We start from the raw sequence: 20,659 nt of genomic DNA on the forward strand, positions 1-20,659 counted from the left end.
AAGAGCTGTTCATTGCAGTTCAGCCTATTGCGAGTAAAAATGTTTCACACTGAAGTCAAAGTGCTCTGAAGACCCAAACGAAAAGCAAACATTGATACTAACGCAAAGCAAAACTAACCTGACTTGCATCTTTGACATGTATGTTATCGATCAGTTTGCAGAGCAGCCAAAAATATTCCTTACAACCTGGTCGCAGCACTGTTTCTTCTTCATAATCCTCTATCTGTGAAAAGAAATTGCTTTTGTTCTCAAGTATATCAGACCAAATAACTCTGCATTAGAAATAATATAGTAAACAGAGTAACTGTCACAAGAATATTACTTTCTTCAAGCCTCTTCTCTCTAAGATAAGTGCAAGAACAATGCATTTTATAATGGTAACAGTGTGTGCTCTATTTTTCTTCAGCCATGTTTATTAATTTTCTTGGAAGATTGTCAGTATGATCTGTCAGGCCTGTAAAAAATGTGTAGAACACTGTTGACTTCACCCTACCCACTGCAAACTGCAAAAATACTCAGTATTAGACTGGGAACTTTGGCTAATTACATTAGTTAGTACAACTCTAAAGTTCTGAAAATGAGTCAAATCTTCTACAGAATGTTTTAATTTAACTTTTTCAAAAAAAATCAGAGCGTAAAATGATAGCAGACTTTAAACTGAATGGACCAATCTCACCTGAATTCAAAACGCCACAGAGGGTCATAAAAATAACTCCTTGTCAGACCCAAAACCCACACATCACTGCTATACAAGTGCTCTCCTGATCTGGCTGCAACAGCTGGAGTCAGCATGGCCTCCCCTGACATGCATTGCTGGGTCTAAAATCCCTAATTATTTTAGGCATAATCCCCCAGGTGAGTTCAAACCATCTCTCTTAACCTGCACACATGAACAGTGAGAACTCCTAACAGCTCTGACAGCATCCATAGAGTATCTTCTCTTTAATGGAGTTGTAAGGACAATACAGCTCCAAGAGAAAACCAGCAGCCACTGCCCAGGGTACAGTAACAGCCACAACAACAAAAGGTACCTATGTACATGTAAAATTTACCTACATCTCAAAGGGAAATCAAAGCATATATCGAAAACACAACTGTTACTCCCTAACAGTCAGTTACACAGACACTAAAATTGTGTCACATGAACACTTCCTAATTGCTGTTCTTCGTTTCTCCAAGACCGGGCAAGCTCTAAATTACTGCAGCACCACAGCTTTAACTGCTTTTGGAAAGTTTCTTCAAACACCTAAACCAAAAGTCTTAATATCTTAGTGTATCAGAACCAGTGTGTCAGACATACTGATAATGTGCTACCATTTTTAGGTTTTATCTTAAACCCCTACATTTAAATATATCTTTGATAAAGCCTTGTAATTTCTTAAAAATCCTTACCCTAATTGGTTTCAGAGCTTGAGCATCAGGGAGAAATTTTAACAAGGTTGATGCAGCCAGCAGCAGAAAGGACCGATTAATTGAGTCTCCCCCATCCAGACCAGAGAGAGACAACTTGTACAGACCATTGCAAGACTCATGGCGAACAGCAGTCTTAGGAACAATAACAAAATTAAATGATTACACACATTACTTACAAGATTTTTTTTCTTTTTTTGACTTTTCTTTCACAGGTACCTAAGTTCCTCTCATAACACCTATCAGGTTGTCAGGGTAGAATATGACTTTCTAAAAACAAGTACTACAAATAATGCACATTTAAATTACTTAGACTCAGCATGTAACCTTTCTCTGTGCTTGAATAATGAAGCAACAGATAAGGATTATCACATCATGTCCACACCGCACCTTTAAGCAATTGCTAGTAAATACAAAAGGTTTCTACTGTGCATATCTTGATGCAATTTTCAAGCTTTTATTACATGAGAAATCATTGCTCAAAGTCAGACAAAGATTTGGTCATGACAAACATTTTTGTACCAATTCTGATTCACCTTGTTTTGTGATTGTAAGTGTGGCAAAATACACTTCGACTAATTCAGGTGGCATCACCCAGAAATTTCAACAGATTACAGTAGAAAAAATTACCTTCAGACAGAAGCCAAGAATAAAGACAAGAGTTTATAAACTGGTTTGCAACCAACCACAGATGTGCCACCTTACAACTGATCACTTCTCAAACAGGACTGCAAGTAACTGAGTCAGATCCTACCTACTTTAAACAGAAAACTACATGTCTTGAATTTAATGGTAGTTTGAAGCCAATCTTGTTTCATTGAACGGATTAGGAATGCAATAGCCTCTCCCCCAACATACCTCTGGAATAAGAAGGGTAAGTTTCTTGAGCCAGTCTTGCAAGTGATCACTGTCTGCCAGACTGGATTTCACCAGGGAACAGCAGTGAGCCCAGCTCACCAAGAGCCACATTGAGTAATGGGTAACTGAAAGAAAAGGAGATGAGTACATCATGTGATAACTGACAGAAGAGGCTTTTTAGGTTGAAGAGATGCATACCCCTAGCCCATATGACATTTATTTCAGCCATACTAATAGTGCAAGACTACTGGCATATAAGACATGACCTCAACACAGAATGTTACCAATATGTTTATTAAATACTGACCACTGTACTGCTGCTGACCACTAAATTACATGCAATATTACCAGTCCAGGGCACAATCCTTTCCTCACCTCTACTTTTTAACCCGTGAGCTCAAGTAGTGAGCAGCAGCACAGCAGAGTGAGCTGGGACTTTCCTAATCACTTGCTTCATGTCTTAACAGGAACACTTCCCTGGACTAACACAATTTTATAACATTCTAATGATAGAATAAATCAAAACCATAACTTGTTATCCTCAATACGTTTTAACTACTAGTAGTTCATAATAGAGAGCTGTTTCGCAGCACTAACCTTCATGTCTTGATCTGTGATCAGACTGAGCTTTCAACACCCTGAATGGGAAGAAGATAAAGCCATTGGAACTTTATCACAGAGGGATTATCACTTAGAAATACAAGCACACAAGTTACAAGACCCTAAGTAACCACTAGGAAAACTAACATTTCAATCTAAAAAGGATTCATTCCTTGCAGTATTCAAAATTAACCACAATAATAAACTATGAAAATCTTCCAGTCAGCCCCTTAAAGCTTTACTGACTACAACACTGAAAGTCAAGAAAAAACCCCCACAGTCCATTTTATCCAAAAAAAGAGCTAAGAACAGACCCACGCAGAAGAAAGGCAGTATTCTTCATAAAGAACCTTTGGACAAACACTTGAAAACTTTGGATGTTTCTGCTTATTTACTTACATTTTTATCAATTGCAATAAAAGGTTATGAAACAAAAAATACCCTTTAACTTATTCCTGCAATTCAACTAGAGATCAAAGTTAGGCACACTTGACTGGAAATGCTCTGAATGTCCTTAATCTTTTAAAAATACAGTAAAATACACTATCCATTGCTTGGAATCAAGTGATTCTGCACCTCCAATGTAGCAAAAACCTGACCTCCCCATCATCAGTCTGACTGTCACAATACAGCCTGACATAGAATTGCTTTTCTTAGGACAAAAAGGCAATGGGACCAAGCCTCTAACAGACCATTTCTGAAGGGAAAATTTTGCCTCCAGTACCTGCACACAGCTAAAACACTAATTTCAGCAATAATGTTATTAGGATGGAAAAAAATAAGACAAAACCTAAGTGACATAAAAGTGAATTTATTTTAAGTCTCCTTTACACTGCCTGGAAACTGAGGATGCTAATTGCTAAAGAGAGAACAAAGAAATAATTCTGGCATGCAAATTTATGAGAGCATATCATATATAGATTGATGCTCCATGCCTTACACCCTCACCAAAGAGTTCTCTCACTCCTGTAAGGACAGGATGACTACCACAAGAGGTGACTAAGAAAAGCAAGTCTACTGCCTAGAGACTTACATTTCTGCTATGGTTATTAGCAGAGGCTACAAGTGCAAGAGCTATGTACTTTATCCAAAGCAGTGATTAAAATAATTAGCTTTAGTACAAAAATAAAAAGATATTGTACCTAGGTGCCAAGTTGTCATATGTATAAGCAACTGACATAAGTCGCTGAATCAAACTGGTTCCCTGGACAAGTACAAGAAACACCTTTAAAAATTGAAGTCAAAAGAAAAAAAAACAAGTTAATATAACAACAAGCTTTTTGATCTGTTTTTCAATTATACACAGTGTGTGAATCTAAAACAAACCCACCTGTGTAGAGGGAGGAAGAATGAAAGACAAATCATAGCATCTCCACAGTTAATTTTTTGGTTTTATTAAAGCAGATCTAAAATCCTGTGTTTCATTGACTAGGTCTAGAGGTTAACATTTCATGCTGTTTCTCTAAGAAAGACAACTCAACTGAGTACAAAAATCAACCATTCATCCAATCCTTTTGAGAAAAATACAGGTGTTTTTTTTAAGCATAAACTACTTAACTTCCTTTTTAAAAATCTTAGGCTTGAGGATGAGGTTGGATATGTAAATTTTGCTTATCTCTGATCAACACATTTTGCTGACTACACACTCAGTTAAATTATTCATCTTTAGAGAACCTGACAGGCTACACAGAATTTTCAAATCCAAGTCTGAAGAAAATCTTAGAATATTTAGGTAGCAAATCCATGACAATCAAAAATATTCATCAATTGACAGTTAAAAACTTAAAACCAGTTATAGAAACCGATAGCAGCATTTACACACAGCCAATGACACAAAATTTAACACATTTGGTAACTTCCCTCTGTGATAGTACCTTTAGTGACTTAGGGATTTGTTTGGTCAAAACCAGCTAATACTTATGGAACAGTTAAGGTTTTTCCATGTATAACAATGACAAATGGGAAGTTTGGCTCCAGCTCACAGTTCAGATCTACACTTTCTGGCAATCACAGCTGGTCCTGTGCCCAAGAGCAACTGATTTACAATGAACATATCTCTGATGCCAAAATACCACATGTGCTTGGTCTCCATTAGGAAATTAGCATCCAGGAATCTGTTAGGAATGCTTTAGGTTAATTCACTATACACTCACTCAAACATCCTTAGTAAAGGAAGTTAATTTAGTGCTAACTAAAGGAATTGAAGATGGATTTACTGGTGATGTGGACAGCTCATGCTATAACAGGTTACCACAGAAAAACGAGGAAGCAATTTAGCAGACAAAATCTAAAGAACAGGGACAAAGCACTGGAGATATGAATTACCAATTCGTGTGCTTATGAAATGACCAAAAAAGCCTTTTGGTTCCAACTTATCTAACTGTCAGGTTTAAAGCAATTAAAATACTTTTCAGAGAACAACAAGTGGGATATTGATCAATATTAGTAACTTCTCCACTGCATTACTTGATTACCAAAATAAAATCTCCACATACCACAGGATTCCCTTCCCTAAAGTTCACAATACGGACACAGTTTCCCTCTTACCTCTGTCAAACGAGGGATGTGAAGGCCCTTCACATGGTCACTTGCTGTCTTCCTCGATTTGCCTGGCCATGTCCTTTTCCTGTGACTCTCTGCTACACCAGACCAGGCAAAGACATCATGGTAAGCTAAATCCAGATCTGAAGGATCAACTGCAAACTGGCATATCAGCTTCAGTAAGCAAGCAAGACAGTCCAGCTGCCACTGTGAAGAAGAAGCAAACGAAATTTTAGTTTTCAAGGAGTTTATGCTACAAATGATTCAACACCTACTATGGCATTTGAAATGAAAAGCTTAAGTAAGGTAGAAATAACAGCTCAAAGTAACTTGAATTTACCTCAAACTAATAACAGAATAATTATGAAAAGGACATTATGTAAGAATTACTACTACTAATGTTCATTATTGAAAAGTATCTTTAATAACACCATAGACACAATGCTAATCATCTCAATGTCATCAAGAGAAAAAGGCATTCCTTAGCTTCATCAGGGGGAAAGCTAATTACCAGATTACAGCTTTTAAAACATACTGTAAGAAATAATTTTCCATATAACAACCTTCCCTGGGATAAGAGAAAAACAAGGCAAAAACAAAGTGTCTCCCTGTTTGGTGAATTTTAAGTTCTTTAACGCAGCACAATATGCACCGTATCAGCAATGCAGTTGCAATCACTGCAGCATGGGTTTTTTCTCCAAGGTTTCTTTCTCTAAGGTGTTCCCAGGATTTGCAATTTCACACTGCACAAACTAGGATTTCTTAAGACCGGCCAAAAAATTAAAGAAGCAAAAATGCATAGAAAAACACAAAAGGTGGGTTTCAAATGTAAATAAAGCAGAAGTATATTTTAAACCAAAAATAAACTCTCAAGAAATATAAAATATTCAAGAAAAAGGTGCTACTGCACATACTCTATTCTGGTAGCTTCAGTTACAGAATTAATCTATTTCACTTAAAACAAAGTTTAAAGTAAAAAATGTCTTTACAAATGACAGCTACGTTCTTCTGGAGAAAAAGGGTGAATGAACACCTACCACAGTCCATGACTCCTGTTCTTTAGGCTCTAAGATTCCAGAATTGAAAATTTCCAGTAACTGTTGGAGCCCCCCAGCAGCAACAAACTGTAAGCATATTATGGAACCAACGTGAGAAAAAGCAGATATAGAAATATCACTAAGTTCACTTAAATAACAATCTAAGCTTCATAAATTAATAAATAATCATATATAAAGATAAATTAATAAATAAATGAGAAATGATTCAAGATAGAAATGTTAAGAAAACAAATAAAATACTTGTATATGACTGACAAATTTACAGGCCTGGTAACACAGAAAAACTTTAAAATGTGATCCCGAAATTTGAGATCAAAAACTCTGAAGGCAGATGTTTTAAATGGGTTTTCATTTTATATCTTGCTTGAGAAATTGTATTAGGTAGGCATCACAGAACACTGTCGGAAAATCAAACCTTGCAGCTCCAGGTGTTTTTACTGTTTTCTATTTGATCTTCACTTGAATCATCTGAGTCTGGGTAAAGATCACTATAACTTCCCTAAAGATAAAGAGAACAATCAATTGTAAAAGCAGTTAAAGAATTAAAGTACTATAAAATAACTCATCAATATATATTCTGCTTCAGAGAGAAAAATATATATTCTGTGTAATAAACTCCATTACCGTAGATTCACGTCTTATTCTCCTGTTGGGCTTTCCCAAAGCTTCAATGATTTCCAGAGCATACAAAAGTTTATGGGCACTCTTTATTCGGAGAAGATCCTTCCAGCTAAAGCCATCATTACCCTTAAAAGAGAAAAAAAGACAGAAAACAATCAACACGATTATATGCAATGCCAATTTACCTAAAAAAACGCAGAGAGAGGAATTTTAAAGTGACATGGGCAAATTATTTGGGTTTTAATTTCATCTGTTATTTGAAATGAGACAACATTCCTATCTGGGAAGAATTCAACTAAAACACTAAATGCTAAAACATCCATATATAATAAAGATAAACATGTAAAACTTTGTTCACCTGCTCATCTGAAATATTCTGGAATGCTTGCAACATATTAGGGCATGTTGGTAGAAGCATTAGCAGTTCCCAGACACGTCTGGATAAGTTTTCTGCATGGAGATGGAGTTCTTCACACCTTGCACTCTGCCAAACCATAGAACAACCTCTCTTATTGTGAGCTTCTTGGAGAAAATAAGATTTCAAAGTCCAAAAACATATTTATTCTTAATTATGAAGCTGTTTTCTATCTAATGTAAGTCCATAACTAGGAACATGCCAGTTGAAGCGTGAATCTACAGATAACTAAGTTACACTTTATCTTTACAGCATATCACATCTTTTGAAATAAGTGAGTGCAAATAAAACTTAAAACTAAACTACTGTTTCAACTATACATTAATTTCCCACAAGATAATGATGCCACAAGATAAGACAAAGCTTGAGTTTTTGCAATAATATCTTTACAAACCTTCCTTCAAGCTAATTCCCATTACTAGTCACATCTATTTAAATAATCCATCTTCTTTATTAAGAATTACTTTAGAGCTGTTGCAATATTAAGAATATTTTAGGTATGCCAGAACAATATTGTTAAGAAAATCATAAAAATCATGACAATGATTGTATCCCATGCAAAATGGGAATAAGCAGACAATAAACTTCTCTAGCAATTGGACAGAGCACACAAGAGGTAGAACAGACAGGAAAACCAGATCCAATTCAATAAAACTTAAAGGTAATTATTTTAATAAAATCACTCTAAATTACCTCACTATCTTCCATAGCCACTTCTCCAGAAGGAGGCTTAAAAGAGGCAAGCATCTCTAGCAAGTCAAAAAGGGTGGTGAGATGAGGTTCTTGCAGGAGTAAAAGCATTGGAATGTTGTCCTTCTGAGGAGGAGGTAGGCAGGATGCTGGTAGCTGAACACCTTCACCTTTACGCTCTCTCCTTGGTGCTCCCAGAGATACAAACACCATCTAGAACCAGACAGAAACAACAAGGAAGAGAGCCAATTTTGAAAACACATTCCAGGATAAGCCTTGGAATGTTTTCAACGGGCACAGAAGATAAAAATACAACATATCAGCCCATGTTTCTCAGTGAGTGCTATCTTTGTGCTAGCAGTACCTGCATATCCTTAAACCCCAATTCATGAAGCGTTTTCTCATCATAATCAGTTGTCAGTTCATGCCCAGATGAAATCATTCTCACAGGTCCCATAAGGCCACCTAGGATAAAGGCTTATTTCAGTAAAATTCTGGAATCACAGTTTTGTTTTATTTTTTTTAATAGTACATCCTTCAGTAGCAAATTAAATGAAGCCAGAAAAAAATAACTAGAAAACTGGTTATTTCATTACACTAAATTTACTTTCATGTATTCAGAAATAACCTTTTCAATAGGGTCACCCAATCCTGTAGGTAAAAGCGTTCACAACACAGATTTAAACATGCTTCCCATACTTTGTGGTAAACTACACTATGCCACAGAAGGAAAATGATTGTGATTATCACCAAAATCCCTTTGTGCCACACACCCATGTGATCAAGTCAGCAAAGGCAAAGAAGCAATGATTAATCTTACTTAAAAATACATTGGAAGTGAAGATGTCATATGTTTGGAAAGGAAAAACCTAGAACACCCCTCAAAGAACTCACAACACTGAACAAGAAACCTGAAGATTAACAATTTAATTTCATTTGGTGCAGACAATCAAGCCACTATTCTTACAAGCACACTTTTCCCCACATTACCATGTGTTTCTCAAATCCCAGTTACAACAAACAAGGATTTCTGCTAAGGGATTGTACTTGGTGGAAAACAAGAGTTTCTTCACTAAACTAGCTCCTGCTGAGTGGCTGGAAAAGGTTTTTACAAAGAAGGTAATTAAGGTGTCCAAAATTCAGTCTGGTTTATAACAGTATGTCTCAGGAAAACAGGGTTTTCAGAAGTTGTTAAACTAGGAAAAGCAAGTCTGGTTCATATTTACACATATACCAATAGTGATGTTGGAAAGAGATGTTTATGGATAGAATTTGGTCAGATAATATGCACTACATGCAACTCTTGCCTATAGCAGGAAAGAAAGAAAGCAAGATAACACTGAGGAGAATATAATTCAGAAAACATTTTGAACAGCAGGAACTGGTAAGAATGCCGTAGCATCAAATCAGTACTTTCAATTATATCGGCAATAGGATTTAAGAAATCTCCTCCTAAAGGATAAAGCAGAAATTTTCATTCACTCACAAACACATTAAAGAGGAACACCAGCACGCATATTCACTATGCTAAGCAAGCATAGATCACTTCAGGAGCAAGGTGACGTTCCAAATTAACAGAATGAATTATCATTTTTGCTACTGAATGACCATAAACTAAAAAGAAATTGCAAGAGTAAGGCAAATCTTACATCTGAATACATATATGGAGGGTATAAATTATGAATTTGAATTATGGCTTCAAATTCTGAACCAATGGAAGAGTCAGAAGTATATCAACTTGATGAAATACAGTAATATAGAACTTTATAAAATTCTATGCAACAGAATCTTCAAATTACAGAAAACAGCACAGTTAATTACGTAACAAGAAGAAAAATAATGTGGGGGGAAATCTAATGAAATGCGGATCTAGGCTAGATCTAAGGGCTTTTGACAGATCTCCATTTTCTTTGCTATCTCAAGTAAATGCTAGGGCTTAAAAATAACACTTAGAAGTGAGGGTGTTGCTAACTAGACTACTGCTAGAAAAAAAAAATCACAATGTTTGATTATTTAGGATATCTGGTGAAAAAATAAGACCATAACTTTTAAGTTCTAAATGGCTGAACCCTTGTAAGTGCAAAATCTCCAGGTAGGAGCACTAGAACTTACCAGGAAAATCTCCTTTGCGGCTGCTTTGGCCAAACTCCTGAAGCTGTGCTTGTTGATTTATTTGCTCCTTCTGCAAGTTTTCATACCAATGTGTGACTTCTGCTCTGAGATCAGCCACCTGATCGCTGGGATACATTTCTATAGTCATCTGAAATAAAACATGTATTTCATTTTCCCAAGTGCACAATGGAATTATTAATAATGAACAGGGTAGCATGTACTTGTAAGAAGGGATTTTAACTCACCTTGTCAGGAAGTCCAGCTGGCTGACAGACAATTCTTAGAGGTAGTGACTGTTTGTCACTCAGGGCTTTCAAGTGACTGCTGATACCAGTGCCTTCAATCTGCCACTGTCTCAGGTGATATGCAAACCTTAAGAAGTAGGTACATTGAAAATGTATTTTTGTCAAAGTCTGCTTAACATGCATGTTTGATAAAAAATCACAGTCAAGACAAAACCTGCACCTTGTTGTGTTGGTTTTGGGGTTTTTTCCAACTAAGAGGAAGTTATTGACATTCTCACCATTTTCCAAATAAAAGAAAAATAACTTTAAATATGTTTCTTTGGTGAGGGATGAGGAAACATGAACCTTAAATCAGCTCATATCTCATTCATCATTATGGTAAGAGAAATAAATTCTGCATCCAAATAGATCAATAGAGCTATTTACCTTCTCCTAAAAGCCTCCAGGTGTGTCTTCAGCATTAAGAGTCCTCTTTCAATAATGGTCAGACTTGAATGAGAGTCTTGCTCAAGGTTACTAGAAGCTATCATCAGACTCTCCATACACTTGCTAATAAATTCCTGTTCTTTTTCCAGACCAGTTTTACCTGTAATATCAGTTACAGTAAATAATACAGTCACAACCTTGGGACTGTGCATTTTAACATTAAAAAGAGGGCAATACTAGATAATATTTAAAACATTTGAAACAGAGGACAAAAGTGAAAATGAAAATTCATACCATTGATATAATAAGAGTTGATATACTGGATAGCTGCTCGACTGACATCACCCGACTGTGCTCGTAATGCAATACCCCAGAACTGATCCATGCCACACAACTGTTTTAACAAAAAGGAAACACACACAGAAACAAAACATTGCTTCATGATTTTACTGGGTGTGATGTTTTTCTCGTTTGAGATATTTTATTTGCCTCCTGACTCAATTACTAAGACTAAGTCATTTTTCCCTCTGCTCAGGCTGTTATCCCTTCAAAAAAAGTGAACTTTCATTTCTGAGAAACAGGAATACTTCTAAATGAAACCTTAAAACCACAACCATATTCAGTTGGTATTCGTTTCAAGAAAAGAAATCATCTCATATCAATTCAGAGCAAGTATTTAGTATTTTATTTCTGAGACAGCTTCTCTATAAAAAACTACAGAAGAAAAACTTTTAGAGCACATCGTACATAAACTGACACATTTTACAACGTATTTCTAGTCAGAATTATATATGACTCAATGTCATCTGAATCCACTTAATTAGGAAAGTAATTGTTACAAACCCATTTTTTAAACCCAACAGTGTATACAGTTCAGTTATGGTAATCTGCATGAAGAGATGCAGGCAACAGGTTATCACTTGCTTTGTGGTTTCCTGTCTCTGCCACTAGAGACAAAAGCCATATGTGCTCACAGTCATGAGGGAAGGTTCAGGACTGTTAGTCTCTTATTTCCATTTCACTGTCCCACATGGGAAGCTTCCAAGTCCTGAGCTCCCAGGGCTCCCTTGAATACAGTAACCAGTACTGACCCACCACTGTGGGCTGTGGCATTACTATCTCCAACCACTAACTAACATTCAAGCTAGTAAATTCTCCAGAGAAATGCCAGTGTGGATAAGCAATTTAACTTTCCCCTTCCCCCAGAAATAAAAACACGAGCACAGAATCCAGGCTTACCTCAGAGTTTGAGCCACCATCATATGCACTCGTAGCCAATCGAGCCAAATTACACAAATGCTGGAAGAGGTTTAGGCCAGTCATACTAATAGTTTCAGGTTTTAGTTGTGGCATCTAAATAAAATGCATATACTTAAATATGGGAAAAAAAATTCATGGATGGAACAGATAGCAATTACAGGGCATTTATTTCACTGGTACAGAAAAACATCATTGTTACAACTAATACTTGCATGGAGTAGACCAATCAGCATTCATTCTTGCAAAGGATCACACCGAATTTTAGATACGATACAAAAAAAAATCAACTACAATTGGTTTAAATAAGATGATTTGGACTGTAACAATGCAGAGGGAAGAAAAATTAATTTAACATTAGCCGTTTAACTTAGCAACAGAAGGATAATTTGTTAGCACACGTGATGTGTCCATTCAGAAACCTCATGCACCTACAAAACTAGACAAAAAGCTGTGTAACCTTGAAAAAGAACTAGACTACATTAATTATTGCACAATCTATCCATTTTGTAATGTCATCTGTCAAAAAGGATGGATGGGAGCCCTTGCAAAAAGCTCTACAGCTGCGTGTCAGTATTTTCAGTGCATGTATTAATGAGATTTATATGCCCCTCCCAAAAATAAGTCAATTTTTGAGGCAGGTGAGCTATAGAGCACAAAGGAAACTATGGTTTTGCGCAGATTTTGTTTCAAACTAAAATGAAGTGCTACGTAGCTAGATAGAACACATGGGCTATGTGCAAAGAAATACTCAGGTAAACACTGGTGTGAAAAAAATTCACATTAATCCATTCCTCTCTTCCCTCCAACCAGAGAAAAACCCTTCCATGACAAGTGGGGCCCTCACAGACTGCTGAACACATATTTTTTCATAGAAACAATTTTCAGTTTGTTAAATATGGAAAGAAAGAAAGAAACACTTTTACTGGAATTCTAAGGTTGCAATTAAGTCTCTACATACCTTCTCCAAAAAAAGATGCTTGTAAGTCTCCATGCCCATAGCATGCTGGTCCTTACTTCGGACTTGATTTAGGAACCAGTGCAACGCATCATCAAAACATTCAGAATCTTCTACTAAGCAGTGCCACAGTATGTCCACTTGTTCTAAACTCAACCCTGCAATTAGGGAAGTATTTTTAACTTCTCCTTTACAACATCAAATATTACATCAAACAACAACAACGAGCAATATTACACAAAATCCAAGAACAAAATCAGAGAAATCAAAACAGTCTTTGTCAGGACAAGAAAGTTTTAAAAGCAACCAAAGGAAAATGTTGGTACTGTGCTTTCAAAAAAAAAAATACATCTTCCTTCCTTTGAAATAGTATCAAAAATTATTTGAAATTGTATGTTTAAAATATTTATTTAAGCTAACACTGATCATTAAGAACTATTTTTGCCTTACTATGAGGAGCTTCTCTGGTAAGGTAAACTCAAGTACTTACTGAAATGATCTGGTGATCCTAGAGTTGAAAATACACATGTCAGGAATTGAAGACGAACCTGAACTTCTGCACTGTGGCTGTATCTAAAATGCATATTTGGATAAAAATGGAAGTTTATTTAATTACTTATTACAATAACTTTTCCCCCTTCACATGCCTCTTAAAAGCATAAACAATTGTTTCTTGCAAGTTTCTTTCTGAACCTGTAGTTCGGTACATGGTCTAGACTCCAGCTATACATTACAGAACACCACCAAACAAGTGGAATGACAAATGTCATTACTAGATAATTGATTGTGTTTTGGAGGGGATGGGATAGGAGTGGAGGTTTTTTGGCTTACAGGCCAATTCAAGTGCATCATTTTATCACCTTGCAGGATCTACCTTATTTTCCCCTAACAAATGCTGGTATTCCAGATGATACAAATTCTTTAAGAAAATATTTTCATAACTCATTTAAAAATTCATCCCACTTTCAAACAGCTTTCTAAGTAATTCCCCACTCGAGAGCAACGTCTAATATAAAGGGTGAAGTAAATTTGATGAAGTCAAATTGGACCCATAAATAGTAACACTTTTAAAATGTAGATGCCCATATTGACTTTGACATCTGTCAAAACATGAACAGCCTGCTCCTCTGGCATTGGGGAGCTAGAAATTGTATTGCTTGCTTCTATACACCTAATTTTCATCATACAGATCAGAAAGTGCAGATGAACGTGAAAAAAAAGTCAATGAAAGATCTTTAAAACTAAAATATTTTAATAGTTCTAGTATAGAAAATCACCTTAAACTTATTTGAATATCTAAACCTTCATGTTTTATTTGTACACAAATATCCAACATGATGTCTAACAAAAATGACATGAGAGTTGTTGTGGGTTTTTTTAGGGAAATTGAAGCTGTTCAAAACGTTCTTGTTTTTACAGACCTTGATCTAAGCATGTAATATCCCTATAAAAATATTTACTTATAAGAAAACATCAGCAGCAACAGAAGAAAGCAGAAATGTTTAAACTCATAAAATATCCAACACTCAAATTCAGTTGTATACTTACAGTGCATGTTTGTGTCGTCCTTCCCTGACTGCCTGAATGTAGTGTACCAAATTATCAAAGAAAAGCTTCATCATATTTAGTTCCTTTTCTGCCCACCTGTGTCAATTTAAAGGGCAGAAAAATATTATGGTTTGCTTAAAAATATCAGAAAAACTATGGAAATTAGACAGCTATTATAGGAAAATGACATACACAAACCCAAAGTAAACATTCAATTTTCCATCTACCACAAATTCAGGAGTATTCCCCAGTACAGTACTCTCTGATTCCTTGTCATCCAGAAGGCTCCTCAATGTTGATATTTTCAGGCATGGGACTGACAGAACAGTCCCTTTCTGAGACCATGAAAACTGTTCCTAAAGGCCCTAATTCAGGAAAAATCTAAGCCAAAACTAAGAACTAGGCATATACTTGCATGTCCTGTCAAAAAGGCCACAAAAAATTGCTGACAATCACTGTAATCTTTCCCACAAGTTTCAGCAGTCCTTTTGCTACAGTTAGACCAGATAGTTACACAGTTTGTTCTACTAAGGAATGCTGTGCTATGTACCTTCAAATTTCCAAAGCTTCCTTATACACATTTTGGATTACTGAGAAGCATTTGATATACAATCAGAGCAGAATGACCTAACATCAAGCTGTTAAAACCTTTTACAAGGTATTATTAGTGGTTGTCTAATACTGGCTGCAAGTCCTTTGACATTTAAAAGCTAGGCTGGTTTTATTTTCTATATGTAAATTAGTCTTCACCTCAGTTACAACAGTAACATGCATTATGAAGAAATATAGGCCTCAGCAAGGAAACAAGCTACGCCAGACAGCAGTGAGGTGATAACCTCAGTTCTGCAGTTTCTTGGACCACACTGCAGTCTTGCAGTAGTGCCCTTCATGTTGTCACTGCTGTTTACTCTGATGGGGAGAGACCTACTTACATGGTTATCCAATGTGTATCATAACTGCTCCCAAATTGTTGAAATGTACCAAACAGCTTTGGAAGAAGACGAAGGGACACTACTACAGATCTAAAGGAGAAAGAGAGAAATGATGACAATACAGGATTGTTACAAAACTGAAATAGCCAATTTAAAAATTATTTAAAGAAGATGAGCTGCTGTGCGCAAACAGGCTGAAAGCACTGCAAATGACAGAATCATAGAAAGGCTTGGGTGGGAAGGGACCTCAAAGATCATCTAGTTCCAACCCCTTGCCATGGACAGGTACACCTTCCACTAGATCAGGCTGCTCAGAGCCCCATCCAGACTGGCCCTGGAACACTGCCAGGGAGGGACTGGGCAGCCACAGCTTCTCTGTGTAACCTGTACCACTGACTCACCACACTTACCACAAAGCATTTTTTCCAAACATCTAATCTAAACATACTTTCTGCCAGTGTGAAGTCATTCCCCCTTGTCCTGCCTGTCTCTTCAGGCCCTTGTAAATAGTCTCTCCCCATATTGCCTGTAGGCTCCTTCAGGTACTGGAAGGCCACAGTTAGGTCACCCCAATGCCTTCTCTTTTCCACACTCAGCAATCCAAATTCTCTCACCCGTTCTACATAGCAGGGGTGCTCCATCCCTCTAATCAACTTGGTGGCCTCCCCTGGACTTGCTCCAAGAGGTCAATGTCCCTCCTGTCCTTGTGAAATCTACCATCATGTCACCCAAGCAGTTTTCTGAATCTGAACTATATATGATTCAAATTTGTTCTGTGTAATACCTTGGACACACAGTTGAGATTCATGTCAGCACACTTGTAACTTTTCTCACAAATACAGTTTGTATTGAGACTGCAGGTCACATCCAGCAGTTGGTTGGTTGGTTGTATCAAGAGAATATATTTCACTTTTGCCAGTCTTCAAACTGTACTCTCTCACAGCTTTGGCTGGTATTAAAACAAGTTATCTGAGGTCAAGATGTTACTTCTTGACAGAACTGTTTCTGCTTCTTCATAGGAATTAGACCCCACAACAGGCTTAGTGGAAAAGAACTTGTCTGTTCCTAAGCCACTTGCATGTAAAATCTAAATATTCAGTCAAAAATGCTTATGCTAAGGCACCTGAGCTTGCACTCGCCTGGCTAAGGTGTAGACTCAGTTTTACCAGAGGTGGGAAGGCAGTAGCCTCTGACAGAAGGGAGCACAGACAAAAGCAACGAGATGAGAAATTCAGGACACTGAAAAAATAGCAAAATGGACATCAGAAACATCCATAACACTTTGGAAACTATTTTAATTCTTTTATTTCTGTCTAATTTAACTGGTTTTCCTGTAAAATAAAAAAAACTGTTAGAGTCAACTTGGATTTCTGACACATCACAAAAATAGATACATGGAATAAAGAGATTTATTATTTAAGTTACCTGTTGTTTGCTAAATTTTCTAAGCAGCCTTCAATAAATCTCATTCGAATCTGTCTGTCAGTGAACCAACACACTAATGAGCAGAGCAGCTTCTCTGCTTCGTTTATTAACCCTTCAGAGAGATGAATCTACAGCAAGTAGAAAGAGAGGACAATGAATACTAAGTATTTATTTTCTTTTAAAAAATAAGTATTTTCTGGTATTCAACTTACTGCATCTTCATCCTGGACCAGATCCCACAAAAGGGTATTTCCTTTCTTACAAACATTATCCAAATTAATGTCCGTCACCGCATTGCTATTGTATTGGTGTTTATGAACTGCTGGGCCTGAACAAAATACAAAGACCATTATTGAATATATAGAAGGAAGTAGCTAAACTCAACATTACTCCCCAAGTGCATGGACAACAACATACTTGACTTGTTAACTTGGCCATTTCATTTTAACTGCAGCTTTTTTTCACATTTGGGTTCTTAAAAGACCATACAGGAAGTCAACAGGGCAGTTAGGCCAATATTTACACTGCTTTTGGCTAATGGCAAAGTGCAGTAAAACCAGCACTGAAGGACTGCAAACACAATTGTTTTTTACTTTAATTAGATTTAATTCATACTCTAATTAAATTGTTTCTTAAGCCTTTCTGTAGTGCTGTGCTCCAAAGGGAGTTATCTCCACAACAACCATGGCTGGAAAGCAAAAAAGAAGCACATTTCAATAAATTCCTCTCATGATCAACTCCATCCAACTGAAAACCAGGAAAAACAAACACCATTTTTATATAGGCTAGAGGATCAAAGTGCAGGATTTTAGAAACTCATCACTCATAAACACTGATAGACATTTTCCTTCTTCTATGTGGCCACAGCTGGCACCATTCATTTATTTACTATTTGATACTATTTTCATGGAACAGCAAAGTCAAGGAGAAAATTTAGATTGCAGGCAGAGCACTGCAATTATTTGCACGTGCAAAACTAGGGGTGTCAAAAATAATCTGCACCGGAGGCCTTATGCTCAAACAATAATTTGGGCCCTCAGTAATACCTCTGGAAAATATTGAAAAAATATGCTGATTTACAGCATGTTTTAACTACAAAGTTTTAGTAGTTCATTCAGCCCTGCAGTGTGAAAGGAAAAGCCTTCTGAATTTTCAATGCCAGGCTGAAATTATTGTTCAGTTCCACATAACAAGAAATGTTAAGCCTAAAGAAAAGACACTTCTCACTAAGGTATAAATAGTACTGGTTTACGGTCTGCTGGACAACAGCAAACTTGGTTCTTCCAAGTGGTTCAAAGAAAACATCAAACCTTCCCCAAAGAAGGAGGATAAAACAGCAAATAAAGCTGCCACAAGAGCATATGGAAAGATGATATAATTCTTGACAAGTGTTTTAGTAGCATCTTAGATTACACCCAGAAGTTAACTAGAAGATTTGGCAGTCTAAGATGAAATGGCATAAAATGCCCTTTACAGCAAGCTCCCAAAGATATCAAGTTATATTTTAACTAATTTTTCCAGAATTATCTTCCCTACAGCCCATTATGGTTACTTCATTCATAGATTAATTAATGATGACAAGTGTACAGAATCACAGGAAGATCCACCCACCAGAACAAAAATCACATCAGGTTTCAGAGAGGAAAAAGAAAATAAAATCTTGCATTTTAGTACCACCTTTCTTTATACCTTAATAACTTCCTAGAAAAGAACACTTAGTATTAATAGATTTTATATACTTACTTTATTAATAATTTTAATTATTGGAGATTAATTCAAAATTATAAAATTGAGTTAGAAGTACAATGTTTTTCAGTTTTCCTTTTATGACTCTTACCTTGACTAAGGTGTTCGTGATAGATCGAGGCAAGGTTAGGGAGGTGCTGCTGAAGATGAGATGTTAGCTCAGCATGTGAATTAATCTGTACAAGCTCTTCTTCACAGCCAGACTCTTCCCCATCAAAATCTGCCATATTTTTCTCAGATTTTGCACTGACTTGAGAACTACTGCAACTGACATCATCTGCACTAAGCATATCATCAACCATATGCCTGCAAAAGAAGAGTATTAGAATGGACAATATCAAAGAGGAAGTTGTTTATAGCAGACTACAAGTGAGGAGACATCTCCCTAAAGCTAAAGTCAGGATGAATCATCTGTTTGAACTGCAGACCTTAGTATGGATTAGAAAAACAATTAGAGATAAACTGAAGGCCTCACTAGCATGGCGACTGTGTTGACTTCAATGTTAACTGAATACGGCATTTTAAACAGGTTTAACGTTTTCTTAAATGCTGTCTGGTTTATTAAATAACAAACCTTTACAGAAACCTTTAATCAGATGTTAACAACCCAGACTAATATGTAACTGTCTGCTGCAACTATCATCTCTAACACAAAATTATCCTCAGCTATAGCAAAATACCCACACAAATTTCAGCCCTAATGGCATATTTTGCTACCACTTTTATTTCTCTTACAGAAGGAATCAGAAATGTCAAACTGCCTACCCATCGTGATGGTGGTGGTGGTGGTGATGGTGGTGGTGATGCTGTGGCCCAATGAACTGTCGACAGTTAAATAATTCATTTCCAATGGTTTCCCCAAGGAAGTCCCCTGTGTGAGTTATACAGGAGTCTTGAGACCCCTGTGAAATGTGAGCAGTGCTCATTTCCCCTGTCATATCATGCTCTGCATCCTCAGCATGAGAACAAGCATCCAACATCCTAATTCGGTTATCCACTGGTGCCACAGAGTCTGTGTTAAAAACATGGTCCTTTCCCGTCCCGTTGTTTGCACCAGTCCGCTCCAATGCCCCCTGGGAATCTCCCAGACAAATGCCAGTTTGTGATTCCAGTTTTCTGCTTCGCAGATCTGTGCCCCTGCTGCTTTTCTGGGGGTTATGACTCCTATCTTCTTCCTCTTCATCCTCCTCCTCTTTGAGAGCCTCAATATCTGCAATGTCTTCAGACTGCACCTCGCTGCCAGGGCTTCCAGCAGACTGGCTGGCATGGCTGGAGTTGGCCTCATTACTGGACCCATCACTGTGGCCACTGCTGCTTCCAGGACCACTACTGCCATCCTCACCACTGTTGGCTGTCTCATCAGAGCTTCCTTGCATGGATTCCTGAAATTATTTCATTTTGGTTTTTTTAAGGTTGGTGGAAAAATAAAACACCACTGAAAAGACATCATTAAGATCACCATCAGACAGTCACGGAATCATAGAATGTTAAGGGGTTGGAATGGACCTTGAAGATCATCTAGCCCAAATCCTCCTACCATGGGTAAGGACACCTCCCACTCGACCTGCCTGGTCAAGGCTTCATCCAACCTGGCTTTGAACACTGCCAAGTCTGGAGCATCCACAACCTCCCTGGGCAACCTGTGCCAGTGTCTCACTACCTTCACAGCAAAAAATTTCTTCCTACTATTTAATCTGAATTTCCCCTCTTCCAATTTATACTCATTACTCCTTGTCCCATCACTATAGTTCCTGACGAAGAGTCCCTCTCCAGCTTCCTTGCCAGCCCCTTCAGATATCAGAAGGTTGCTCTGACAT

At 37.0% G+C, this 20,659-nt stretch overlaps 1 protein-coding gene across 1 annotated transcript in view; it reads right to left on the bottom strand.

Annotated features, from left to right (window-relative positions):
- Nucleotides 1-20,659, bottom strand: part of USP34 (ubiquitin specific peptidase 34) — a gene marked incomplete at its 5' end in the record, with an annotated part of 93,713 nt that overhangs the window by 37,113 nt on the left and 35,941 nt on the right. Inside the window, 25 exon segments of the mRNA XM_009079820.1 lie at nt 119-223; nt 1,393-1,545; nt 2,269-2,393; nt 2,866-2,906; nt 4,011-4,093; nt 5,416-5,616; nt 6,447-6,533; nt 6,883-6,966; nt 7,092-7,214; nt 7,447-7,572; nt 8,197-8,406; nt 8,558-8,658; nt 10,306-10,453; nt 10,551-10,677; nt 10,977-11,136; nt 11,271-11,370; nt 12,216-12,329; nt 13,195-13,349; nt 13,682-13,764; nt 14,740-14,835; nt 15,672-15,761; nt 17,097-17,224; nt 17,309-17,424; nt 18,934-19,148; nt 19,608-20,224. Coding sequence (XP_009078068.1) covers nt 119-223; nt 1,393-1,545; nt 2,269-2,393; nt 2,866-2,906; nt 4,011-4,093; nt 5,416-5,616; nt 6,447-6,533; nt 6,883-6,966; nt 7,092-7,214; nt 7,447-7,572; nt 8,197-8,406; nt 8,558-8,658; nt 10,306-10,453; nt 10,551-10,677; nt 10,977-11,136; nt 11,271-11,370; nt 12,216-12,329; nt 13,195-13,349; nt 13,682-13,764; nt 14,740-14,835; nt 15,672-15,761; nt 17,097-17,224; nt 17,309-17,424; nt 18,934-19,148; nt 19,608-20,224 — 3,588 coding nt within the window.

This window comes from Acanthisitta chloris, unplaced genomic scaffold, assembly GCF_000695815.1.
Source record: "Acanthisitta chloris isolate BGI_N310 unplaced genomic scaffold, ASM69581v1 scaffold18378, whole genome shotgun sequence".
Taxonomy (NCBI): domain Eukaryota; kingdom Metazoa; phylum Chordata; class Aves; order Passeriformes; family Acanthisittidae; genus Acanthisitta; species Acanthisitta chloris.